The sequence below is a fragment of the Balaenoptera ricei genome, chromosome 20 (assembly GCF_028023285.1).
Source record: "Balaenoptera ricei isolate mBalRic1 chromosome 20, mBalRic1.hap2, whole genome shotgun sequence".
NCBI classification, from domain to species: Eukaryota; Metazoa; Chordata; class Mammalia; order Artiodactyla; family Balaenopteridae; genus Balaenoptera; species Balaenoptera ricei.
The window spans coordinates 16,410,522-16,437,895 of NC_082658.1; the positions used below are offsets into that span (position 1 = coordinate 16,410,522).

Sequence of the window (27,374 nt, forward strand, 5' to 3'; positions counted from 1 at the left end):
GCACGGCATGCAGAATATCCTAGTTCCCTAGGGATCGAACCCGCGCCCCTTGCAGTGGAAGGGCAGAGTCTTAACCACTAGACCGCCAGGTAAGTCCCTGGTTATCCATTTTAAGTATGGCATTGTGTACATGTCAATCCCAAACTCCTTAACTATCCCTCCCCCCAACCCTTCCCCCTGTTTACCACAATTTTTTAAAAAAGAAGATGAAGCAAGGACTATTTGAGGAGTCCCTGGTATCCCCAGGGCTCAGGTGGCCCTCTTCCTATTTGTCACCTGGACGGGACATAAGGCGGAGAGTGAGCCTTGGAAGGAAATGAAACTCCTCCTGATTACAGCTCCTCAAACTGCAGGCCCTTCCTGAGCTCTCTGCTCATGGTCTGGCCCTCATGTTTCTAGATCTCTGGGCTCTGGCCCTTGTCCCCCAGCTCCCAGATACTGTTCATTTCTCTGACGAATATGCATGAGGCCTCAGGTGACATTATCACACACACTCACAAAAACCCAACTCAACTAGTTAATTCATTTAAAAAAGCAACTCAGAGGGCTTCCCTGGTGGCGCCGTGGTTGAGAGTCTGCCTGCCAATGCAGGGGACACGCGTTCGAGCCCTGGTCTGGGAGGATCCCACGTGCTGCGGAGCGGCTGGGCCCGTGAGCCACAGTTACTGAGCCTGCGCGTCTGGAGCCTGTGCTCCGCAACAAGTGAGGCCACGGTGGTGAGAGGCGCGCACACCGCGATGAAGAGTGGCCCCCGCTTGCCACAACTGGAGAAAGCCCTCGCACAGAAACGAGGACCCAACACAGCCATAAATAAATAAATAAAATTAAAAAAAAAAAAAAAGCAACTCAGAGACTGGTTGGAATCAGGCAACTCGGCACAGCCTTGCCGGAGCTGTTTATTTACGGGGAGGGCTATGGGCCCATGAGGTCTTCGGGGCTGCGGTGCAGTGGAGAGTCCAAGACTCCAACTCCAGCTCAGTCACTCTGGGCCTCTCGTTAACTCACCTGGGCTAAGGCCGTGGGCCAGGCACCTGAAAGAAAGCACTAGATATACTAGTGAGATATACTCTAGATATACTAGAGGGCTCTACCTCACTCTCCATACCCCAGCCCCTGATCACAGACCCCATCCCTACCAGGACGGCACCAAACCTGGGCAGGAGGGCGCAGGGGGTGGTCAGGGAAGGGAGAAAAGAGGAACAGGGTCAAGGGCACCTGGGACCTGGCTCCTCACACACAGGAGCCTATACAGGAGGCCCCTCCTGAGGGAATGGTCTTGCCTTGAGAGACCCCAGAAGAGGCAGGAGGATGTGACTGATGAAGGTCAAGGTCAGGTGCAAAGACCAGGGAGGGCAGGGGGCAGGGCAGGAGGTGACAGGAGCACTAAGAGGGCAGGGGACTGATGGGCGGGGGCAGGCTGTTCTCCGCCCCCTGCAGTGCCCTGTGGGGCCCCAGAAGGACCCCGAAGGAGAGGCTGCACTCACCCTGGAGGGGTCTGCTTCACCCAGACATGATGTGCTTGACAAAGGCTGGGAAAGAAGACGGAAATCAGCCACTGCACTTGGCCCCTCTCAGCCCCTTAAACCTCTTCTCCCTGCTCTATACCGCCTGACCTCAAACCCTCCCAATACCCTTTCTTCAGACCATGGTTCTTTCCCCCATTTGGGGTTGATGGGGAGAAGGTGGAAGGAAGGAAGAGACATAACCACTGCTCTGTGTCCACTCTCTGTGCTGGTACTTGACACAGATGAAATGAGCTACATTATCTCTGCCAATCCCCGCAACCTTGGGAAAGGGGCCAGCATCACCCCATTGCTCAGATGAGAAAACCAAGGCTCAGAGAAGGTAAGTGACTTGCTCAAGGTCACACAGCTGGTATATCACAGAGCTATCTCCGAAATCCATGCCCCTTCCATTACGCCATGATGTTCACTCCCAGGATAGAAAAAGAGCAATATCCACTGGGAGCTCACCAAAGCCCAATGGGGTGCACATATTCCCTAGCTCCTGCATCTGTTCTGTTCTGCAGCCCAGCCCAGCCCAAACTGTACCCAACCCCCCATCCCTGCGTGACTGGGGAAGCGCAGCACGAGCCGATACCTTCGTAATTGATGCAGCCATTGGCATCCTCCTGCCCTGCTAACAGCTGCTCCACTTCAGCCTCAGTCATCTTCTCTCCTGGGGCGGGAGGCAGTGGGCACTTAATTACAGATGGGCAAAGGAGGCACAGGCCAAACCCAAGCACCCCCTTGAGTCTGATGGCTCAAGACTTCCTGGATGTATGAAGTGGCCATACCAAAGCTCCCCCAGAGGCTTTGGAGGGTGGAGCCAAGGGTCTTAAGGCCCTTCCTAGTTCCCAAGGTCTCTCCCTCTGGCTACAGCCACCAGTGGGTGAGCAGACCAGGGCCCCAGTGACTGAGGCAAAGACAAGGACAGGAGCCCTGGGTCCCACCTCTCAGGCCTCAGCCCTGCTCGGCCAACCTGCTCTCCTCTCCTTCCCACCCTGCTGAGCAAACCCAGTTGGGGAAGCAAGACAGGCCTGGATCAGGATGTGATCCTCAGGACGCAGGGACCCCCATGTCTCCCCAACATATGCCACTCGGGCACTTCCCACGCCTCTGTTCCCCCTGCCCTTGGGCTCCACCTGTGCCCAGCTGGCATACCCAGGGTGGCGAGGACGTGGCGAAGCTCGGCGCCCATGACCGTGCCGTTGCTCTCCTTATCAAACACGCGCAGCCCCTCCACGAAGTCCTCGTAGGTGCCCTGCTCCTTGTTGCGGGAGATGTGCTGCAGGATGGGCAGGAACGTCTCAAAGTCCAGCATCTTGGCATTCATCTCTTGCGGCGGGGACGGGGAAGGAAAGGGGATTCGACGTGAGCTCGAGGGAGCAGAGGGTCAGGAGGGGTCTCACCCGGCTCTGCCAGGCTAGCCCGTCCCTGGCAGCACCCAGAGCTCAGCCACCGCCACTTCTGGGTGGGGCACCCCGTCAGCAATCCCGGAGGGCTCAGAGGCCCAGGAGCCAGGCAGGAGCTGGCTCTGGGCACTCTTCTCAGTGAAAGGACTAGGGCAGGAGGGAAGAGGGACCGTGGCTCCACCCAGACCTCTGAGCTCCAGGTGGCCAGCGGGGCAGGGAGCTGAGGTGGCAGCAGTAGAATTCGAGGGGCCCCAAGGGCCACACAGCGCAGGCCTCACATTTACAACTTAGACTTCTGACACGTGACAGACTCCCAGTCACAAGGGTAAACTGACAAAATTGCAAAAAGAAAATTCTGCATAACTCCAAATTTGGGTCCCATCACTAGACCACACTGCCTGGAGCAACTCTGAATCAATCATTTTAAAAAATGTGTGATTCTTGTGTGACTAGCACCCTTCTCCCACATTGTCATGTGTTAAAAGCTTTAATTTAATAGAGGTAAACCATTTTTAAATACCCCAAATGTTGGCATTGCTTTCTTTTATAACCCAGGAACCTCCCACAGTGGAAGTGCCCAGATATCTTTCGACCTCTGAGAAGCCCTGCTGACACCGGTAGGCTCCTGGTCCTCTGGCCCTTCTGGCCCATATCCTTCACCCCCCATCGGTGTCTTCACCAGCAAGAGCAGGAGGGGAAGGGGCCAGAACCAAGGAAGGGGGTAGAGCCAAAATGGGGCCCAGGAAGCTTCCAGAGATGGCCCACCCTGGCTGGGGGCTCCTGCCCAGGTCTGCCTGGCCCCGTCCTCTCAGAAGGACATGTGTGTTAGGGCAGCTGTTAACTTGACTGCCATGGTGACAGGTGACATTCACAAATGTTGCCACTTGCACCACTTTCTAAACTCTCATTCACCAAAATCTATCAAATGCAAACGAGTGAAAGAAGCATCGTTATAGAGCTAATCCTGAGTCTGCTCTAATTTATATTAAATGAATAATTTGCAATCTTCAATGATCTAACCATCATTAGAAACAGGACAGCTCAGTGCTGTGACACCTCGACCACAATTTGCTGGTGGGGAAGAGGGGGGCGCTGGCCAGTTATCAGCTTCCCTCCAAGCTTCCCTGCCCCATGTCCCTGGCACCCTCGGTGTCAGAGGAAGACACTGAAGAAGTAGAATGTCGCTTCTGTTCCCCAGGAGCTCCCACCCTCATGGGGAAAACAAGAACAAGCCCAAGTCACACTTTTCGAGGGTCAACTAAGTGCCAGGCGCTTCCAGGTAATTCTAGCAATGGGAGGAGGGTAACCTGGGGAGGGTAGGTTGGTCTTGAAGGGAGAGAGCCCCAGGGGCGGCGGGGAGACACCACGAGGCCCACGCTGACCTTCCGGCTTGGGCTTGCCCAGGACACGCAGCACCTCGGCGTTGGTGGGGTTCTGGCCCAGGGCCCGCAGCACGTCCCCGCACTGCCCGTAGGTGATCTTCAGCTCTCCAGTCGGGGTCCGGTCAAACAACGAAAAGGCCTCTTTGAACTCTGCAGAGAAAAGACTGGCTGCAGCCCCCGGGGCCAAGCGAAGGCGGTGGCTGGGGGCTGATCCGCCTCAGCGTGGTTGATAAAATATTTCAGAATTTCCCTGCAGCCATCATCCCAGCCGCTCCCTGTAACCCATCCCCACCCCATCTTCTGACAACTAAAGAAGCATCCTGGAGCCCCACGACCTGTTCCAGCGCTGGGCCTGGGATCTCTTCCATCGATCCCTTGTCACATCATTTGAAGTCTCCCCTGCCCCCGCCCCTCCCATCCACCCATCCTTCCCTTTGCAGGTGAGGTGGCTGACTGTTGAAAGAGGCAGGGAAGTGAAAAGAGCGGTGGCTGAGGAGTCAGGATTCCTGGGTTCTCCTCTCGGCTCTGCCAAGCAGCCCCGGGCTGGGTCTCAGTTTCCTTGCGCACGCACAGAAAGTAAGGCTCCACCACCAACCCCCCCACCCCACCTCCCAGTTACTAGGAGTGTCAAAGGAGGTGGCAGTGTGTGGAGGCACTTTGCAAAGTGAAAAGACCTGTTCAGAAGTCAGCTAATATCAGCACTGCCTGTTCCAGGCTGAGAGGGGGCTCCCAGGCGGGACAAGGTGACCTCGTGGAAACAGTCAGCCCGCCCCAGCGCTACCACTGACCCGCAGGTGGCCTCGGGCAAACTCCTAACTCCCATGGGCCCTCTGTTTCTTAGCTCTAAGTAAGGATACAGTGTCCACCTGTGTGGGCGGCTTGGGGGATTACAAAGCACTCCAAGCATGGTGTCTAGCATGCGGTCAGGGAATCAACAAATGCTGGTTATTATTATATTTCCTAGTTCTGGAGCCAGACTCCCAGAAGGTTCCAGGGCAGCTGTCCAAGGGGCAAGGCTGAATGAAGGCACTCCTGGGCCCTTTGCAAAGAACCTTAATTCCTAATCAATTTGGATTCAACCAACTCCTCACTGGGAATAATATGGACTGGGTATGGCATTGAAATTACCTTATGCTACCCTCGAAGAAACGGTTTACTAAGCAGATTCACAATATAAACCTAAGAAGAATGTGTGAACTACTTAGGAGAAAAGCTGCTTTTAATCCTCTCTAAGCACTTTAGAAACACTTATTTCCTTTGATGCTGCATATGGATTATTTACAAATCATTCCACATATCAAAGCAGGTTCCCCAAGACATTTACCTGCCACTCTTTATTAGGCTTTGTATGAATTTCAAAGATATAAAACTGCATGTCTTTCAAATTACTAAATAATTGAGTTCAAATTCTGTTTCCATTGCTTAGTAGCTGTGTGACCTTGGGCAAGTAAATATTTAACCTCTGTAAACCTCGTCTCTTCTATAAATGGCACCTACCTCATAGGGTCCTTAAATTTCATTCAAATACAATACAATAATGTACGTAAAAAACCTTAACTCTGTGTCTTAACACAGAGTAACTTCTCCAACAATGCTGTTAGTAATCTCTTACTGAGTTTAATCCCAATATTACCACTTAACTGTGTGATCTTGGCCAAGTCACATAACCTCACTGAACTTTGTCCTCTGTCAAAAGGAATAGCATTGACCTCACAGCTTTGTTAGAACAATTTAATTTTTTTTTAACTTTTAAAGCAATTAGCATGGTTTCTGGCACAAATTCATTGTTCAATAAATATGGTAGTTGAATCTGAACTCAGACTTTTTGATCTTCTCCTAATTCATTCAGAAGAGTGAGGGCAAACTTAATAAAAATAGGAGTCTCTACTTAAAAGAAGAATGATATTTAATAGAAGGATGGAACAGGAGGGAAATAACAAGAATAATGACCTACGATTTGAGCACTTACTGTGGGCCAGGCTCTGAGCTGATAACTTTGCATGAGTTATCCCTTTCATCTTTACAAAGACTTTATGCTATAGCTATTATTATCCTCATTTATAGGCCACTGCAGATGTGCCTTCCAGCCAACTATTAAGGAAACCAAGTGAGGAAGAGGAGGAGGAGGAAGAGGCCTGCTATACCAGCTAATGTTCCCGACTGCTGGAAAGGCTGGTATGCACATAAAAACCAAACACTGAAGTCTAGGCTAGCTACTAGGAGGAAAACAAGGCCAGTGTGATCTCGAGGTATATGAGAGATGAAGTTCATTGTCCCAGAAGAAACTTCTGAAAGATCTGTAGTAGGGAGCTGCCTGCTAGAGCAGTGAACAATGGTGGTGATCCCTTTCCAGAATGATATGGAAATATGGACCAGAGAAGGAAGTCAGGACTTAGAAACTAATTCCTATGAGAAAATAAATAAATAAATAAATAAATAAAAGAAATTGGAGCCATATCACCTGGAGATCATAAAGCTAGGAAGGGATTTGATAACTATCTTCAAATAGATGGAGAGTATCTAGAAGATGCTGAATAGAGTCACAGAATTTCTGAATTGAAAAGAACCAAATACACTCACTTTGCAGATAAGAAAATCCAGGTTTAAAGAAGTGACTTGCTCTAAGTCTCATGGCCAACAGTGGCAGATTTAGGGCTAATATCAAAGTCTCCTGGTTGCAGATAACGTTCTTTCCAGCAAAGCAGGAGAAAACCATCTTCAGTTTCACCAAAGAGCAAATGAAGAGATAGGGATAAAATTAAAGCAAAAACAATTCCAATCCAACCTAAGGAACAATGCCTTCAAAGTCAGAGGGATGAAAGGCTGGAATGAGTTAGGCCCCAGCCCTGAAAATCTTCACGGAGAAAAGAGGCAACCAGCTGTCTCAGTTGGCTTTGACCAGGATTTCCATTTGGGAAATGAAAATTTTTTATCATTAGTTGATTTTTTAGTCCTCATGGGTACCACTGTGTTTGTGTATACACTGAGTATATATTTAACTAAAATGCATTAAAATTTATTTTAAGAATTTCACAGCACTACAAAGTATTGATGGAAAGTGAGCGTCCACAGGGTATTGCAAAAATGGAGTCGGACTCAGTTCACTTGTTTCAAATTGCATCTGCCATCTCTCATGCCCTATTGGTGGGTAACTGGCATCACTTTTTTGGAGGGAAACTTGGCAATAACTATTAAAATGCACATATCCTTTGACTCATTGCTAGGTAGATCCCCTGGGGAAAGCATTATTTCCCCCAACTGGAAACAACCTGAAGGTCTATCAATGTGGGCCTGATTGGATTAAAAGGTGCATCCACGTGTGAGAATCTATATAACTGTTTAAAAGAATGAGGGGGCTTCCCTGGTGGCGCAGTGGTTGAGAATCTGCCTGCCAATGCAGGGGACACGGGTTCGAGCCCTGGTCTGGGAAGATCCCACATGCCGCAGAGCAACTAGGCCCGTGAGCCACAACTACTGAGCCTGCGCGTCTGGAGCCTGTGCTCCTCAACAAGAGAGGCCGCGATAGTGAGAGGCCCGCGCACCGCGATGAAGAGTGGCCCCCACTTGCCGCGACTAGAGAAAGCCCTCGCACAGAAATGAAGACCCAGCACAGCCATAAATAAATAAATAAAATTAAATTAAATTAAAAGAATGAGGTAGAACTGTTGGTGTTAAATATAAAAAGATATTTAAATATATTATTAAATAATACGTACTATGTTATACATTGTTAAACCCAAATATATATTAAATAAAAGATGCAGGACAGTATGCATCACATGACTCAATTTGTATAAACTTTACACATACATACATACATACTGGTTTAACATTATATATTTTTTTATCAAAGGATAGGGCTGAGGGGCAACAATTAAGTTGGAGGGCGGGAGGTTTCGAGGCTTGTCTTGAAGCTACCTTAATAATACTTATATTAAGTTGAGAAAACAAATTGTCTTCATCAAAGATGGAGAAGGGCTGATGGAGATCACAGGTGCACTAGGGCACCCTCAAGTCACCCCTGGTCCTGCCACCATTAGGGGGTGAGCATCTTGGCAGAGTTCAGGATGCAGGGAGAGAGAGCTGGTAACCTAAGGAGGGCTTTCCAATAACAAACCAGAAATGAGGGCTTCTAAATATCTTGGATAGGAGATTATAGAATGGAGGAAAAAAAGGCATTTTTGCTGTGCATCTATTATGTTCCAGGCAGTCTGGCAGAGTAGTTCAGAACTCAAGTCTGGAATCAGATTGCCTGAGTTAGAATCCTGGCTCCACCACCAACTGTCTGTGTGAGACTGGGCAAGCCACCCAACCTTTCTGTGCCTCAGTTTTATCACCTGTAAAGTGAGGTGGTGATAGTTCCTACCTCACAGGGTTGCAGTGAGAATTAAAAAAACTAATCCATGTAAAGTGCTTAACTAATAACATGTAGTAGGTGAAAGTGAGCAGAGAACACACCTATACTTGCTATTTTGCATAACTGTTTTCCAGTCACGCCTTTGTGTACCCTGACTCAAATACGGGTTTGCAATGACGATGATGATGATGGTGATGGTGATGGTGGTGACAGTGATGATGGTGATTGTGATGGTGGTGATAATGAGGGTGGTGATGATGGTGATGGTGATGGTGGTGACAGTGATGATGGTGATTGTGATGGTGGTGATAATGAGGGTGGTGATGATGGTGATTGTGATGGTGGTGATAATGAGGGTGGTGATGGTGATGATGGTGATAGTGATGGTGGTGACAGTGATGATGGTGATTGTGATGGTGGTGATAATGAGGGTGGTGATGATGGTGATGGTGATGGTGGTGACAGTGATGATGGTGATTGTGATGGTGGTGATTACTATTATGGTGGTGACAACAACTCCTCCCCAGGAAGCGCAACAGAGAGAGTGTGGTGGGATAGGTGGGGTTGCTAGTACTCACCTTCGATCTGGTCAGCAGTGAAGTCTATCTGTGGAGAGAAACACAGAGGAATGAGGGCTGGGACTGCTAAAGCCTTCCAAAGGGAGGCAGAAGCGGCTTCCACAGCAATCAGGTCACCTCCAGCAGACACTGATGAGGACGGAAGGAGACTACGGGCTGAGAGTCAAACACCGGCCTCCTGACAACTAGGCCACAACTGACAGGCTGTCAAATAATGCAGCCTCCAAAGCTCTCTCAGCACCACTTGTTAAGTGATGGCTCCAAATGAGAGGGAAAGAGAAACACTCTGAATAACTCTAGACCCCACACTGACTCCCTATTATAATTCCTTTGGGTCGAATGTAAATTCCATCCCAGCAGCTGTAAACAGCCCTGGCATCCACCCCTTCAGTCTCTCCCCTTTCTACTTGATGCTGACTTTCAACCCACCTCCTTCAACAAAGCCTTCCCTCACTACCTCCATCCTAGCCCCTCCTTCGGCACACATCCCTCTCAGGCAGGCCCTGGATGCTTCCTGTTTTCCTGTCATGCCTTTATGTGTACTGTGACTCCGTGAAGCCAGGGTCCTGGCAGGGCAGGGGATTTGCCAGAAAATGCCTGGCATGGAGTAGGCACTCAAAATATATTTGTTGAGAGGAGTAAAGTTTGGGTTTTCCCCCCTAAATTCAAATCTGAGTACAGAAGAAGAAGGTGGAAGGCTCTGAAGATGAATGACAATGAACAAGCATGAGTCATTATTTTAATTTAGGATCTTGCATGTTACTTCATGGTCCTTATCTACCACCACCACCCCCTCAAATCCCCTCTCCGCTGGTGGTGGTAACCAATCCTGGAGCATCTTCTTTGTGTGCCACCATTCCTAGTCTTTTTTTTTTTTTTTTTTTTTAGAAATTCACGTTCTTTTATGTATTTATTTATTTATTTTATGACTGTGTTGAGTCTTCGTTTCTGTGCGAGGGCTTTCTCTAGTTGCGGCAAGTGGGGACCACTCTTCATCGCAGTGCGCAGGCCTCTCACTATCGCAGCCTCTCTTGTTGTGGAGCACAGGCTCCAGACACGCAGGCTCAGTAATTGTGGCTCACGGGCCCAGCCGCTCCGCGGCATGTGGGATCTTCCCAGACCAGGGCTCCAACCCGTGTCCCCTGCATTGGCAGGCAGATTCTCAACCACTGCGCCACCAGGGAAGCCCCCATTCCTAGTCTTGATTCTGCTGCTCTGTGCCCATCCGAGGCTGACCTCGTTAATGAGGACCACTGGAGGTGGCCGGAACGAGCTAGGAGAGCAGGAGAGGGGTTACACCGTGTTGGGAAGAGAACTGGCTGTGCCCAGGAATGGACTTTGCCGAAGGAGTAGGGGAGGAGGGTTCGTCAGAAAGTTAAATAAACCCCCTAAATGGGGTAAAGGATGCTTTGAATGAACCCTCTGGGGAACGGTGCAGTTTGCCTTACTTTGCGATGCTTTAAGCCCCAGGATTAAACATTGTAAGAGAAATTAGTATAACAACATAACATCTGAATATATGGTCATAACCACACACATTGGGCTTAAGTTTACTTTTGCTCTATTTTTTTTTTTCTTCCCTCCCTCCCTCCCCTGCTCTATTTTTGAGCAAAGAATCTTCTAAGCAAAGGAACTGGGTAAAGTATAATAATAGTGAAAATAGTCTTCATGAAAAATACCTAATATTTTTTTCCACTTTAAAGCAATTTCAACAACTCCCAGAACCGGAAAATCCAGACATGGAAAAGAGAATTGCAACCAGATGTGAGAAATTGGGGAAGGTGGGTGGATGGAGGGAAGTGAGAGGCCAAAGAGAAGGAACTCGGATGATACCACTAGGCAGCTCTTGTCCAGACTAGGCTGTCCGACGGGAACAGTGCGTTATCAGAACAAATCAGAAATCCAGGTTTCCTGAAGGGGGAGATCGTCAGCTTTTCTTGCTAGGCTTTGCCCAGAGAGGGAGCAATGTATGACCTAGAAAACCTTCAGGTACTTTCAAGGTCTTACCCTGTGCCTCAGTTTCCCCAGAATGTCCCATCTCTTGGCCAAGCCAGTTCTGCTTAAATTCCGCCCCTTGTAGGGACTACCATAGATCAACCCCAGGGTTCTGGGCACAGTGGCAGGGTCTCCCAGGGCTGTGGGTACCAGGAAGTGTCCTGAGAGAGCCAGGGAGGGTCATCCAGTTAGAGCTCTGGGGGCTAGTTTCTCTTCCTCTTTGTCACAGAACCAGGTCCTGAGCTCTAATTTTGATCTGATTCCTCACCACCCCCAGCCCTGCCCTGAGGCTGATATACCCAAGGGCCCACCACTCCCAACCTGCTATTAATAGCCCTTCATACCAGTAGCCACTTGACCTCTTACATTCTGGTGCCAAAGCTTAAAACTGCTTCAGTCTCCAGAGGCCTCTGACCCCCTCCTTCATTGGCGCATCCCCTCCCCGTTCCATTCCTTAAGCAGCTGGGCCAGATAGCTGGGAGGCCTAAAATGACTGAGTCAGCAGGCAGGGTCTACACCAGCTCCAAGGAGAGGAGCCTTTCAGGGCGAGGGGAGCGCGGTGGGGCAGAGAGGGAATAGGGCTGCGGCGGCAGTGGGAGCCTGGCCCAGCTCCCACACCAGGTTAGAGAGAGGGTCTCGGCCTGGGCTAGGCTAGGCCACTGCATGCTCCAGATAGGAGCCCAGGCTAAGGGCACAGAAGGAGGGGTCCACCTGGGTGGGGAAGAGGAGAGAGAAGCAGGCTCTTCTCATCTTATCTAGGGCCTCCCTGCCCTCACCACCCACCCAGTGCAAGGGTCTTTGCAGGTGAAGCCTTCCCCAGACCCCAGCACCCAGAGAGCAGGGCTCCCTCGCTCTTTATATCACCTACTCCCAGTTACACCGGAAGTTATCATTCTGTGTCTGTTCTCCATAAGAAATCACACAGTCTTTTTTACTTCACTATGGTGGTCCCCACAGTGCCTTAAAGAAAGTTTAGGTGGTTGGTTGGTTGTACCCCCCTGACATTCCCAACTTTGCTGGGCAAATTTGGGATGACAGAGCAGGGCTTCCTCAGACAGAGCAGAAAAGCCTGCAATCCAAAATAGCCCTCACCAGCCCCAGCACCTGCTCCACGCCCCACGGGACTGTGAGTGGGGGATGGACACCGCAGCCCTCACCGCGGTCCAGCCTCCATGAAGGAGATCTCTGAGCTCCAGGGCAAAGAGGACCCTGAATGTCATGCCCACCCCCATCCCAGGGGCTGAGGCTCACTTACCTTTATACTCTTGGGATCAAAGGCAGGTTCCTTGCGGGGCTCAGGAGGTGGGGCAGAGGCCAGGGCTGGGGCTGAGGCCACCTTGGCCGCTTCCTTCTTAGGCTCAGGCTTCTTGGGAGGCATGTTGTCTTGTTGGGCTCTTCCGCAGAGCTGGGACCTAGGAAGGAATCAAGAGATGCGGCGCCCAGGAGATGAGACGGGAGACTGGGCTGCCTCCCGCCCCTTTTATCCTGGGCAGGAGCCCCCACGGAGGGGCTGGGTGATCGCAAGAGCAACTGCTGCTGACTATAAAAGGAAGAAACACCAGCAGGGTACAGCTGACAACTGTGCATTGTCACCAGGTTTGGGGCTACCGGCCCCCTCCCCCTCCCCCTCCCCCTTCCCCCAGACCTCACACTCCTCATGACCTCCACCTCTGGGTCAGGCTGACCCCTTCCTGCCAATCAGTGGACACCCAGAGGGGCCAGGGAAACAGACCCTCTCAAAAATGCCAGAGTCCAGCCAGAGAGATGAGCTGACTTGAGCAGTTGATAATCCTCACACAAAGCCCAGGGGAGGGAGAGGCTTTTTTTAGTCCCTCCTGAACAGAGGCAGCCCACTGCACATTCCTTTTAAGCCAAGATCCTTTAAGCTGAGAGCCACTCTGGGGCCTCAGCTCTGCCCTGAGGTTCAACTCTCCGGCCTGGCACCCTGAAGCAACAGCTGGTCCGGACAGCTCACACTGTCCCACACCCTCCCAGTCCACCGGGTAAAGCCCTGCATCTCCCAGAGCAGGCTCCCCGGGAACTCCACAGACCTCAGATCCCTGGGTCCCCCCACAGCTTCGTTCATTCAGCAAATACTGAGCACATAACTTGTGCCCAGTGGAGCCAGGGTGAGAAGCAGAGAGGTTGGCTGAAAGTCGATGAGACTGAAGGTCAGGAAACTTGGGTCTCATTTTTTTTTTTTTTTTTTTTTATTTATTTATTTTTGGCTGTGTTGGGTCTTCGTTTCTGTGGGAGGGCTTTCTCCAGCTGCGGCAAGTGGGGGCCACTCTTCATCGCGGTGCGCGGGCCTCTCACTATCGCGGCCTCTCTTGTTGCGGAGCACAGGCTCCAGACGCGCAGGCTCAGTAATTGTGGCTCACGGTCCTAGTTGCTCCGTGGCATGTGGGATCTTCCCAGACCAGGGCTCGAACCCGTGTCCCCTGCATTGGCAGGCGGATTCTCAACCACTGCACCACCAGGGAAGCCCCTGGGTCTCATTTTTATATACTGTACCTCTAACTCATTCTGTGCCCCCTGGATGTGTGTGTGTGTGTGTGTGTGTGTGTGTGTGTGTGTGTGTATAGTACTTACTGTGTATCAGGCACTGGTAGTTAAGTGCCATTCACACAAAATCTCCTTAAATCTTCACTGCAGTCCTATAAGGTAGATATTATTACTCCCATTTTACACATGAGGAAATTGAGACTAAAACTGGTCAAGTAACAAGGCCACTCAGCTAATTAGCTATAAACTGGGATTAGAACCCAGGTGTGTCTGATTCTAAAGTCTGTGCCTGATTCATTGATATTATAATCCCATGGGGGGGGTGGGGACACATATATATTTGTGGGTTCATCAGATAGGTCAGGATGAATACCATTAAAATGTTAACAGGAAACACCCCTAAGGACACAAAGGGTAAGGACAGGAGGATGACAGCAATTTGCAGTTTTTACTTTTTTCACTTCCTGTATTAATGGAAGTCTTTACAACGAGCATGTACTGTTTTTATTTTTTTAAAAAAAAGTTGAAAGTCAAAAAAAAATGTTCAGAAAAACAACAACAAAAAGCTTCTCCACTGCACAGAATTGCTTTGAACTGAATTGTATGGCTCTACGTTTCAGAGGTTGAAGAGAAATAAAGCTGAGAGAAGCAGAAAAGTCACTTTGCCTTTCTAGGTTCACTTTCCTCTCCCATAAAACAAGATTGCTAGGGACTTCCCTGGCCGTCCAGTGGTTAAGACTTCAGCTTCCAATGCAAGGAGTGCAGGGTTCCATCCCTGGTGGGCGAACTAAGATCCCACATGCCTCGCAGCCAAAAACACAAAACATAAAACAGAAGCAATATTGTAACAAAGTCAATAAAGACTTAAAAATATACATTAAAAAAAAACCAAAAAAAACCCCAAGATTGCTAGACCACAGAACGCCTGGTGCCGTGGAGCCCACATCTGCCCATTCTCTGGGTTCCCTAAGCACAGGCTCCAGGTCCCACATCTTTCAGAGCCAAAAGGGCCCTTAGAGATCATCTCATCCCGTCTGGTGTGACAGGTGAGGAATCTAAGGCCCAGGAGACTTCGGAGCTACCGCGAGACGTTCAGCTCTTCACAGGCGGAGCTGCGCCAGCTAAGCCCGACTGCTAGTGTGCGGTGCTCCTACCCCACCCTGCCCGTCCTGGACCCTATACGTGCTCTCACCGCTGGCGAGCAGAGAAGCCTTCAAAGAAAACTGAGGCAGGAAAGGGGGGCAGGTCTTGCCCAAGGGGACCCTAGAGCAAGACCAGGACGCAAACCCTAGGCCAGTCCTGGTCCTGGGCTGGTCCGGCAGCTCCTTGGCTCTTTTCCCCTTCCCCCTTCCCCTCTCCAGCCTTCTCTTCCTTCTGACTCCTCGTCCCCTGCTCCTGCGTGCCTCTGCTTCCACCCTTCAGTATTCTTCCTTGGGAAGTACTACCTCCTTCCCCAAGGGGGTTGGGAGCTCAGTATGTTGGTGATGAGGAAGGAGGAAAGAGGAAGCCTAGCCTCTCCTCTTTCTCTACCCCCACCCGCATCCCCTTCCTGGACGAGGTGCAGAGATACCCACAGTGTAGAAAGCTGCAGGCCAGAAGCTGCAAGAGCCAGACACTACTAGTTCTGACTGTCAGTCGCTTCCCCTCTCTGGGCCCCAGCTTCCTCATCTCTAAAGTGAGAGATAATCAGGAGCTTTCAGTGTGTTCAACAGACACCTAAGGCTTCCTTAGCTTGCTTCTGGCTGTCAGGGACACAGAGGGGCCAGGTCTTGGGGCTCCCCCATCCCCTGCCACTTCAAACAGCACCACTCCTAGGTGTTTTATATACTGGAGGTCCCATGGTCATTTCGTAAGAAATAGTTCCATGGTTTAAAAGTTCAAAAATAACCAGTGAATGAGATGTTGAATAGAAAAACAAGGTATTCTAATCATTCTGTGAAGAAATATGATCCCCAAAAGACAGGCAGCTGTAACTCTGTCCTTTCCTTTCTTTTCTTTTTCTTTCTTTCTTCTTTCTCCTCTTTTTTTTTTTTTAATTCTAAGGCAAAACAAAATATCCAGACTGCTTGGGAACAGAGCTCTGAGGTTAGAAAACTGGGAACGCAGAATGGGGCTGGGGATCTGAAAACATGGAAAGAGTGTGGACTTTAGAGGCAGACAAGCGTAGGTCTGAATCCTGGTTTTGCCATTTCTAAATCTTGGGCCCAGGACCCTCAGGACCTTTAACAGTACACATTTCCTTCTCAAGTTGTGAGATTTGTATGAAATAATGTTAGTTAGACACCACAAACCATCCCTGGCATATAGGAAACAAACATAGCTGTCAATTTCACTTTGTTTTCCGAGCCAGAGGAAACTAGAGGTGTGCTCTGGTGTCTCAGGTTTCCCGGAAGGAACACCAGGAGAGGGGCCCACAGGAGGGAGGGACGAGTAAGGTGGCCGTGGCTAACTTGACTGTAAGGTGTGGGTTTAGGAAGGAGAAAGAGGTGGAAGGGAACGGGGGAGGGGAAGGGCGGCCGCTGGGTACCCACAGTGTGAAATATTTGTGGCTCAGAAAGCATGTAACTGGTCCCTGGGGCCCAGCAGCCTGCCTGTCAGCGACACTCAGACGAGGAACCTGCCTGCCTGAAACCTCAGTGGGGGAGGAGATGCTCCTCAAATCAGTTTCTGATTCTCTTTAAGCAACCCCAGCTAAAAAAGTGGCTGGCACTTCAGAAGCTACTAGAGGAGAGCTGTGGTTTCCCTGAAGGAGCTGTGTCGAGAATCAAGATACCTGACACTAGCCTTGTTATTACTAAAACCCATGATGCCCACAGTTCATGAGACCCCCAAGAACTGGAGTCAGAGCTTTCACTTTCACTCTCTGCTTCACGGCCACTGACTTTCACCTTCCAATTTCATCCACCTAGAGTACCCTTCACAGGACCTAGGGCAGGGTTGACCAATCAGAGCAAAGGAAAGGTAGAGAGACGGAAGGAAGAGGCAGAAGTATAAAGAGGCAAGCATAGTAGCAGGTACTGGTAGCCTAACTACTACCTCTGGGGAGGCATTGAGTGGTCCCCAGCCAGAGCTGCTCCAGCCACTTGAATGCTGCCACTGGAAGAACCTCACACTCAGTAGATGGAAAACGCAGAACAGAAATTCACACCAATCAGCTTACACCACATGTCAAATCTGGACAAACGCACAGAAGAGAACTGACATCAGCCCTCCTTTGGGCTGGGCTTCCACACACTCACACGTCCTCCTCCCTTCACCTCTAACCATGTAGGGCCTGTGTCCTGCCTGCCTGGGATCAAATGATGCTGACAGCATGCCTGGCTGTTAATGCTTTGTTCTCTTCACCTCCCCCCACCTCTTCCGGCCTGTGTCTCATAAGCTAGACATAATGGGGCAAAGCTCTGGCCAACACTACATGTATATGTCTCTGTAGAGGATACTGGGTAAATCGGGCTCTGCCGCAAGGCAGAGGTTAAGAGGGCCCACTCAGGACTTAAGAGTTCTGGGTTAGAGTCCTGATTGATTTGTCCATTAGGCAAGCTAGTTAACTTCTTTCTGTCTCAGTTTTCCCGTCTGTAAAATGGGGCTGCTAATATAACCTCACAGGGTGATTGTAAGGATTAAATGAGTTAATACAGATGCTACACTTAGAGCAGTGTCTAGCACATAGCAAGTAATCAAAATCCTTAAGCTTGACTGAACCGGTGTGACGGCTGCTCCCTCTCCCAAGGTCAACGGCGAAAGAATTATAAACAGAAAACACCAAGAAATGAAGAAAACTGTGAGATACCCCTTGGGTGAAGGGGGGGCCCTGTTTTGAACTGATGTGGTGTGTGGTAAAGGGGTGGCTTTGGTTTACGGCAGGAGGTGGCCAGGCATGGCTGTGGAATGATAAAAAAAAGAAGAGGGGGCTTCCCTGGTGGCGCAGTGGTTGAGAGTCTGCCTGCCAATGCAGGGGACACGGGTTCGAGCCCTGGTCTGGGAAGATCCCACATGCCACGGAGCAACTAGGCCCGTGAGCCACAACTACTGAGCCTGCGCGTCTGGAGCCTGTGCTCCGCAACAAGAGAGACCGCGATAGTGAGAGGCCCGCGCACCGCGATGAAGAGTGGCCCCCACTTGCCGCAACTAGAGAAAGCCCTCCCACAGAAACGAAGACCCAACACAGTCAAAAATAAATTAATTAATAAAAAAAAGAAGAAAAAAAAAAAAGAAGAGGATCTCTGGGGTTCTCATCTGTCTTTTCCTCCGCCAGTGTCTTAGAACAAACAGTCATGTGCCATCACCTTCATGACTCAAACCGCTGATCCAGGTGCTGGTAAGAGTAACATCAGGGCACTGAAGATGCACTGTGCTTGTGAGGAGCCAATAAAAAACAGGAGGGGAAACTGAACTTTGGACAGTTGTTTCCCTTCCTCATCCCCTAAACTCTCATAGCAGGAGAGCTGCAATCTAAGAAGTACTTCCCCTAAGGTTGCTTCTCCCTTGGAAGGTGGGGGCAAAAGATGAAGCCCTGACATGAGGAGTTATTTAGTGAGGTTGGGTCTGACTGACTTGGGAGTTTTGGTGCTTGGGGTTCTCAGTCTTACGGCTCATTCAACCCTGACCCTCACCCCCTGAGCTAAATGGCACTGGTACACATTGCTGAACAGAGCAACCTACATGCCCATGGGCCAAATAACAAGACAGGTGAGGAGCACAACTAATTCAGATGGATACAACCCACTTGATTACAGATTGTACCTTAAGTAGAAAGATGACAACAGATAGACCAAGATTTTAAAAGTAGCATGATAAACATGCTAAAAGAGATAAAGGAACATATTACCAATACGACACCAGAACAAGAAAACATAAAGAAGAACCAAACAGAAACATCACATACAGAAAATTATAATAGTTGAAATAAGAGGGACTTCCCTGGTGGCGCAGTGGTTAAGGGTCTGCAGACCAGTGCAGGGAACGTGGGTTCGAACCCTTGTCCGGGAAGATCCCACATGCAGCGGAGCAACTAAGCCCGAGCGCCACAACTGCTGAACCTGCACTCTGGAGCCCGCGAGCCACAACTACTGAGCCTGCGTGCCACAACTACTGAAGCCCACGTGCCTAGAGCCCATGCTCCGCAACAAGAGAAGCCACTGCAATGAGAAGCCCGCACACCGCAACAAAGAGTAGCCCCCACTCGCCACAACTAGAGAAAGCCCGCGCACAGCAACGAAGACCCAATGCAGCCAAAAATAAATAAATAAATTTAAAAAAAATAGTTGAAATAAGAAAAACAACTTTAGTAAAACAAGCAATATGTTAGGTATAAAAATAACTAAAATAGAGCACACAATAGATATGAAAAGTAGCAGAATGGACACAGCTGGGAAACATATTAGGGAATTGAAAGACAAAAGAGAGAATGTCTCCCAGAAGGAAAAAAAAAGGCAAAGAAATAGAAAAGCTGGGACTTCCCTGGTGGTCCAGTGGTAAAGAATCTGCCTTCCAATGCAGGGGACATGTGTTCGATCCCTGGTCGGGGAACTAAGATCCCACATGCCACGGGGCAACTAAGCCCGTGTGCCACAACTACTGAGCTCGTGCTCCTCAACAAGAGAGCCCACGTGCTGCAAACTAAAGAGCCCATGCACTCTGGAGCCCTCACGCCACAACTAGAGAGAGAAAAAAAACCCACACGGCACAACTAGAGAGAAGCCCACGCGCCATAGTGAAGAGCCCGCACCACAACGGAAGATCCCGCACGCCTCAACAAAGACCCCTCATGCTGCAACTAAGACCTGATGCAGCCAAAAAATAATAAAGAAAAAAAGAAAAAATAGAAAAGCTAAGAAATATGGGGGATAGAAGGAGTACTGCTTTGTGATTTAGAAGGGCAATCAAGCAGGAGTTGGAAGCAATCTGGGTCTCCATCACTGGGAATCCCTGGGTAAGATGCACCATGCACCATGAAAGAGTATGTAGCAGTTAGAAGCAAAGGATTAGATGCATACACAGAAGAAACATAGTGACAAGTAAGAAATTGAATGAGGTATAAGCCACGATAACATTTCTATAAATTAAAAATATATGCATACAATCTCACTGATATCGTATTGTATATGAACGAGCTAAAATTGAAGCTCCAAGGAAAGAAAATGCTTATTTGTGACTTAGCTAGATAGGTACAAGAATTTATGCTAAAACTGAAACGTCTCATAACGCAAATCAATACACATTTTTCTAACATAAACACACAGAATATTTTAATTATAATCAACAGTTCTATGTAAATTGGCTGCAAAAACGACAAGAAAAGTTTAAATGTTTTGCTGGTGTTAATAAATCTTAGAGTTGCTTTCCAATTTATGCAATATCTCTTTGAATTTCATGTTAATAATACTGATTGACACAAGAATTGGTAAATTTACTTAACTTGCACATAGTTGTGAAACTGACATGCTTTTGCTTCAAAGTCAAATCAATTCTAAAATGAAGCAATTTTTTCAATTTGGATGCAAATATTAAAAGAAAATGATTTTTTTGGTATTTGATTCAGTTACTGGAAAATTTTAAAGTATGTTTGGAACAACTCATGTACATGAATCTACTTTTCAACTGTGAATTTTATGAAATCTAAATACAGATCAAATATTTATGATGAAAATTTAGCATCCAAATTGAGATAATGCTATAAGAGTAAAACACACACTGGATTTTGAAGACTTAGGACCAAAAAAAAAAAAAGAATGTAATATATCTCCTTAGTAATTTTTTATTGATTACATCTTGAAATAACATTTTGGGTACAACTAGGTAGAATAAAATATATTAAAAATCTTAAAATAAATGCATACTAGAAACATTACCTGTTATTCAAGAACACATACAAACAAAAGAAATACACATTAAAAATATCTGATGGTTGCCTAACGTTGTAATGTTGAGCGTAGTTTAGATGGGAAGGGTAATGAGATAAAAGGGAAAAAATAAACAATTAAACAAGAGAGGCCTTGCATGAACCATTGATGAAAGAAGGCTATAAATCAAGGAGCGTGATTAACCCAGAGTCCTCTGTATCTAAGATTCCTTGCCACCAAGGAAGGAGGAAAAAAGCAATGAGTCACCTGAAGTGTCAGAGACCCTTAAGGCCCAGAGCACCCAAGGTAAAGGCAGAAAAGGAGTAGAAAGGTGTCTAAAATCAAAATTTCAAGGACCATGGTAGCACCGGCTCTCAGAGCACTTAAATCAGGTCCTCAAACTTCGTTTCCTTGGCTGTTTTAGTTCAGGTGGAGAGAGCTACATGTGCTTGGCCTCATCACTCAACAGTCAGCCTAAATGGCTGAAGCTATTTTCTGTGCTGAGATCAAGGCAGTGCCGCCTGGAGACGTATCTGCCAACTCAACTGTGGGAGGAGGATGCTGGGGGGGCCCAACGACAGGTGGGTTAGAGCCCGCCCGAGGACCGAAAGCAGAGTGCAGGACAGCTGGTGTTTGGCAAAGCGATTTACAGATGAAAAGCAGCAGAGAGCAAGTTGGAATCCTCACCAGTCATCCAAACTGCATTCTCCCAGACATCCTGACAGCTGCAAGGAGCTTTAGAGACCCAGAGAAGAGGGGGTGACTTGCCCGAGGTCACACTGTGAGTCACGGCAGACCTGGGACAAGAGCCCAGGACACTACTCTAAGGTGACAGTGGGAGCTGGAATTGCTGATAGGGGTTCCCTCTGGGAGAGGCCTGGCCCCCAAGGGATCATGGAAGCAAGAAGGCATCAATGAAAGAGCTGGCCTGGCGCCTACAGCATGGATGGCTCTCAGTAAGGAGGAGGTGATTCAAACTCCTAGCAGGCACTTGTTCTCAGCATTTGGGGATGTGCTTTCAATGCTAAAGATGATTCTCTTTTCTCGTTTTCCCTTTCCACCAGCTTCTTCTTTTACTTCTTGAATTCTGACTTCCCCCCTAGCACTCCACTGGTGACTTGTCTGTGGCTAGATCTGTGGTCTTAGGTATCTCTAGGCCTTCTCTGCTGTACTTACAACACCAAAGATGTCACTGACCCTCCTCTCCTTTATCTCCTTTATCTACATTACTCTCATTCACTCATTCAACCAGCACCTAATAAGCACCCACAGTGTGCATGTACGTTTACTAAGATGAGTGAGAGGCCTCCGCTGGCCCCAAGGAGCTCACTGTCTGGTGTGGAGGATGCAGATATATAAACAGAGTTTCAATATAATGATAAATAGTCTCACAAAGGTTTTACAAGGTATAACATAACCCCAAAAAGAAAGCATTTAGTTCTACCTGAAAAATCTATATCTCCAGTGCCAGCTTCTTTCTTAAATTGTTCAAGCTTCACATTTTCAATTGACCTTTGGACATTTCTCACCTGAGGCATTTCAAACTCAGTATGTTTTAAACCTAGCTTATCACCTATCTCCCAAATCATATATTTGTGACACAAAAACAAACCAAGAATAATAACAAAGTCTATTTAAAACCACTATGGTGTATACTCAAGACTGGAATAAATCAAGTCTGTGTTTAATCCATTGCTGTGCAATTTATTTAGAGAACAATGAAAGTCTCTCTAGAAACTAGAAAAGGGAGAAATAAAGAATCTATTATTTGGTTGGTGTCCTCTCCAAATGATACAGATATTTTTTGTCTAGCCGTCAGACATATATGTCCCTTCTGAGGAAAAGTAGATAATAGCCAGTAAGATCATTCAATTAGCTCTTTTGGTTTGAAGTCTATAGTCACCAAGCTGCCTTCTGGTTAGAAGGTTAGAATCTTAATGCCCTCAGGAGAAGGAATTGGATAAGAATATTTCTTACTGTAAATGAGTAATTCGGAACCATTTCCATTTTCCATCTTTTTTTCAGATTCAACCATCTAGGATCCTATCGTAACAGAAATTTAGAGTTGCCTAGATTCCCTAGCAGCCTCTCTGCTGCATCCCTGGTCCCTGCTCTCTCCTCCAATTCACACAATCCTCAGCTGTTAGCATAATCTTTCTCAAATTCCATTCTCATGAGGTCACTCCCCAGCTCAGTCACCACCAGCAGCTCCCTTGGTCTATTTTATCAGTCTAAAGTCATCAGCCTGGAACCCAAAGCTTATCAACTGTCCCCAACACCATCATTTCAACAAAGTTTATACAGCCTCCGCTCCAAACAAGCTAATTTGCTTACCATTGATCTCTTTACCTTTGAGTCTGCATAGCCCTCCTAGCCAAGATGCATCTTCTGATTAGCCTCAACACTTCAGACACTGCCTAGACTTTAAACCCCTCAAGGACGTGTGGGCAAGCCCAGCATGCTCTCTGGGTCCAGAGAGGGGGAGTCAAAAAAGCATCAAGTGATGACCAATAAGAGATAAGTTAAGTGGTCAAATCATTCAATCATCAGATATTCCAAAAATTTATGATATTTTAATATATCTTCATATTTGTACAGCGCACTGTGCTAGGTGGTGGGGATATCATGGAAAGTCAAAGTCCCTGCCTTCAAGGAACTTACAGTAAACAAATATAATTAAAATTACCATACATACTATGAAGGAAAAGAATGACGACTCTGTGAGAGAGAACAATAGGATGGAGCTAATTTGAAAAGATACATGCACCCCAGTGTTCATAGCAGCACAATTTACAATAGCCAAGACATGGAAGCTACTTAAGTGTCCATCAACAGATGAATGGATAAAAAGATATGTGTGTGTATATGTATGTATATGTATATATATATATATAAAATATATAAAGGAATATTACTTGGCCATAAAAAAGAATGAAATATTACCATTTGCAGCAACATGGATGGACCTAGAGGATACTAAGTGAAGTAAGACAGAGAGACAAATATTATATGATATCACTTATATGTGGAATCTAAAAAATAATACAGATGAATTTATTTACAAAATAGAAACAGACTCACAAGGCGTAGAACACAAACTTATGGCTATCAAAAGTGAAAGGGGAGGGAAGGGATAAATTAGGAGTATGGGATTAACAGATGCACACTACTACATATAAAATAGACAAACAACAAGAATTTACTGTATAGCACAGGGAACTATATTCATTATCTTATAATAACCTACGATGGAAAAGAATCTGGAAAAGGCTTTCCTGGTGGCGCAGTGGTTAAGAATCCACCTGCCAATGCAGGGGACATGGGTTCAAGCCCTGGTCTGGGAAGATCCCACATGCTGAGGAGTAACTAAGCCCGTGCGCCACAACTACTGAGCCTGCACTCTAGAGCCTGCAAGCCACAGCTACTGAAGCCCGCACGCCTAGAGCCCGTGCTCTGCAACAAGAGAAGCCACCACAGTGAGAAGACCACGTACCACAACGAAGAGTAGCCCCCGCTCACCGCAACTAGAGAAAGCCCATGCACAGCAACAAAGACCCAATGCAGCCAAAAATAAATAAATAAAATAAATAAATTTATATATAAAAAAAAGAAAGTTGAAAAAAAAGAATCTGGAAAGATATATATATATAAATATAGATATATATATCTGAATCTCTTTGCTGTACACCTGAAACTAACGCAATATTGTAAATCAACTATACTTCAATTTTATAAAAAAAGAAAAAGGATGAAGCTAATAATTTAGATTAGGTAGCACACGGAATATTCTGAGGAGGTGATATTAAGGCTGAGGCCTGAAGGATGAGTAGAATTTAACCAGTCAAAGAGAAAGGGAAAAGTACTTTAGGAAGAAGAAGTAATATTTGTCAAGGCTTACACTTTAATCACTCAGTCAATATTTTTTAAACATCTACTAAATATGTAATGCTTTTCAAAGAACAATATAGAGAAATATAAGACTTGGCCTTCCCTTAGCGAGACAAGACATAAATAGAATAACCAATTGTATTAGTCTGCTCAGGATGCTATAACAAAATACCACAGATTGGGTGCCTTAAACAACAGAAATTTATTTTCTCATAGTTTGGAGGCTAGAAGTTCATGATCAAGATGCTAGCAAATTTGGTTTCTGGTAAGAGCTCTCTTCCTAGCTTGTAGTTGACTGCCTTCTCGTTATGCCCTCATATGACATTTCCATGGTGATGTGCATGTACAAGGGAGGGCAGTAGAGAAAGAGAGTGAGCTCTCTGGTGTCTCTTCTTATAAGGACACTAATCCTATTGGATCAGGGCTCCACCCTTATGATCTCATTAACCTTAGAGGCTCCATCTGCAAATACAGCCACACTGGGGGTTAGGGCTTCAACATATGAATTGGGAGGGGAGGAGGACACAAATATTCAGTACATAACATCAATCAGTAAACAAAAAATAATAATAGGAACAGGTATAGCACAGGGAACTACTCAATGCTCTGTGGTGACCTAAATGGGAAGGAAATCTAAAAAAAGAGTGGAGATTATATATATATATATATCTGATTCACCTTGTTGTACAGCAGAAACTAACACAACATTGTAAAGCAACTATACTCCAATAAAAATTTTTTAAAAATAATAATAGGAACAGAATGAGTTTATTCTATTCATTCATTAAACAAATAAGAATGAATACCCATCATGTACAGGCATATCTTGTTTTATTACATTTTGCTTTGTTACCGTCTACAAATTGAAGGTTGTGGTAACCCTGCATCAAGCAAATCTATTGGTACTATTTTTCCAACAGCATTTGCTCACTTTGTGTCTCTGTGTCACATTTTGGTAATTCTCACAATATTTCAAACTTTTTCATTATTATTATATTTGTTATGGTGATCTGTGTCCAGTGATCTTTGATGTTACTACTATTACTTGCTGAAGTATTTTTAAATTAAGGTATGTACTTTTTTTAGACATAATACTATTGCACACTTAATAGACTACAGTACACTATAAACATAACTTTTATAAGTACTGGGAAGACAAAAAATTCATGTGACTTACTGTGTTTTGATATTTGCTTTATTGTGATGGTCTTGAATACAACTCACAATATCTGCAAGGTATGCCTGTACCAGATGCTGTATTAAGGGTGGAGAATACATCCTGCAACAGGCAAACAAGGCTTCTATCATGGAGCTTATAGGCTAGGTAGGAAGTAATCACAGTAAAGGGTGGTAAGAGTAATGACAAGTATGTTAGCACTCGAGCAGTAGCAGGGATAGGCAACCTATCCCTGTATTCCAATACATCAGAACAAAATCTAAGGAAGTATATTTGGAGGATGGGCAGAGATAGCCAAGTGAAGAGTGGAATTAGAGTGTTCTGGACAGAGAGAGCAGTATATACAAAGACTCTGGGGCAAGAAAGTGGGTCAAGAAGTTCCATGTAGCTGGTGTAGGGGAGAGAAAAAAACCTTTTCCCTCTACCCTCTTATTTTCAGGGTCTGGGGCCTTGCAAATTAAACTGACAAAAGACGGGTTAACAGAATTTTAAAAAACAACATTTTATTTACACATGCAACATGCATATACATGGGAGAATTCAGTGATAAGTGACTCAAAGAGGTGGTTAGAATTTGGGGCCTACCTATCACCTTAGCAAAGGGCAATATATTTGTGGAGAAGTAACAAGACAAAGAAACAGGGTTTGGGCCTCTAGGGGTGGTAAATTGTGGAAAGGTAAATAGATGGGGAAATGAATGGAAGATAAAGGTTATTTTAGTAAGGGTTTTTGGTACAGAGCCAGCTCAGTGCCAACCCTCTGTCTCCAGTGATAATGGTTGTTTTCCTGCTCCTTTTATAGGAGAGGGGAGAGGATACACCTTCACAAAGGGGAATTTATGTCGTGCTTTTAGGCAGATAGGGGGAGGGCAAAAAGATTTATGTTTGCTGCCTTAACTGCTTTCAGTTCAAAATAATCCTCATGCCAAAGTGGCATTTTCTGATCCCCTTCGCTGGAATATATAGTATAAGAGGGAGACAGGCGACTTAAGGCTGAATGAGGAGGCAGAGACTAGACCTTGGACAGCCTTGTAAGACTAGTTAAAAGGTTTGGACTATATCCTGAGAACAATGGGAAATCCTAAATTGGGGCATGTAAAAAGTTAATAAACTGAAACTTCAATTAAAATGGAGTTGGGAGGGCTTCCCTGGTGGCGCAGTGGTTGAGAATCTGTCTGCCAATGCAGGAGACACGGGTTCGAGCCCTGGTCTGGGAGGATCCCACATGTCACGGAGCAACTAAGCCCGTGAGCCACAATTACTGAGCCTGCGCGTCTGGAGCCTGTGTTCCGCAACAAGAGAGGCCGCGACAGTGAGAGGCCCGCGCACTGCGATGAAGAGTGGCCCCCGCTCGCCGCAACTAGAGAAAGCCCTCGCACAGAAACGAAGACCCAACACAGCCAAAAATAAATAATTAAATAAATAAATAAATAATTAAAAAAAAAAAAAAAAGGAGTTGGGAGACCAGAAGAGGGCGTGAGAGCAATAGCAGAGCCCAACAGGAAGAAGAAAGACTTCCTCTTCTTTCTTGGCAAGAGCTCAGCTAATGAGAGACTGTCACAACTCAGCCAAGGAAGAGCCATGGACTTTTTGTTTACTATAGCCCTCCTGACTTCCTTTTCCCCTCTATAAAAGAGTTCTTCTTCTCTATTTTTGCTGGGGACTTTCATGTGGCTCACCATAGTTGCAGATCCTGAATTGAACTTCTTTGCTGATCCCCAAAAAACCATTTTTTTG

At 46.7% G+C, this 27,374-nt stretch overlaps 1 protein-coding gene across 4 annotated transcripts in view; it reads right to left on the minus strand.

Moving 5' to 3' along the window:
* Positions 1-857: 857 nt before the first annotated feature.
* The window catches only part of MYL4 (myosin light chain 4), a 30,663-nt gene continuing 4,146 nt past the window's right edge, over positions 858-27,374 (minus strand). For 2 of the 4 annotated variants that reach the window (XM_059906845.1, XM_059906843.1), the window contains exons 2-8: positions 12,482-12,638; positions 9,232-9,259; positions 4,297-4,446; positions 2,664-2,837; positions 2,101-2,178; positions 1,485-1,529; positions 858-1,031 (exon numbers count right to left, since the gene is read on the minus strand). In XM_059906845.1, the coding sequence (XP_059762828.1) occupies positions 1,501-1,529; positions 2,101-2,178; positions 2,664-2,837; positions 4,297-4,446; positions 9,232-9,259; positions 12,482-12,604 (582 nt within the window). In that variant the 5' untranslated portion in view covers positions 12,605-12,638 and the 3' untranslated portion in view covers positions 858-1,031; positions 1,485-1,500. Of the gene's footprint in view, positions 1,045-1,484; positions 1,530-2,100; positions 2,179-2,663; positions 2,838-4,296; positions 4,447-9,231; positions 9,260-12,481; positions 12,746-12,958; positions 13,077-27,374 lie in introns of those variants that run through there. The other 2 variants (XM_059906844.1, XM_059906842.1) reach the window with 2 other exon arrangements.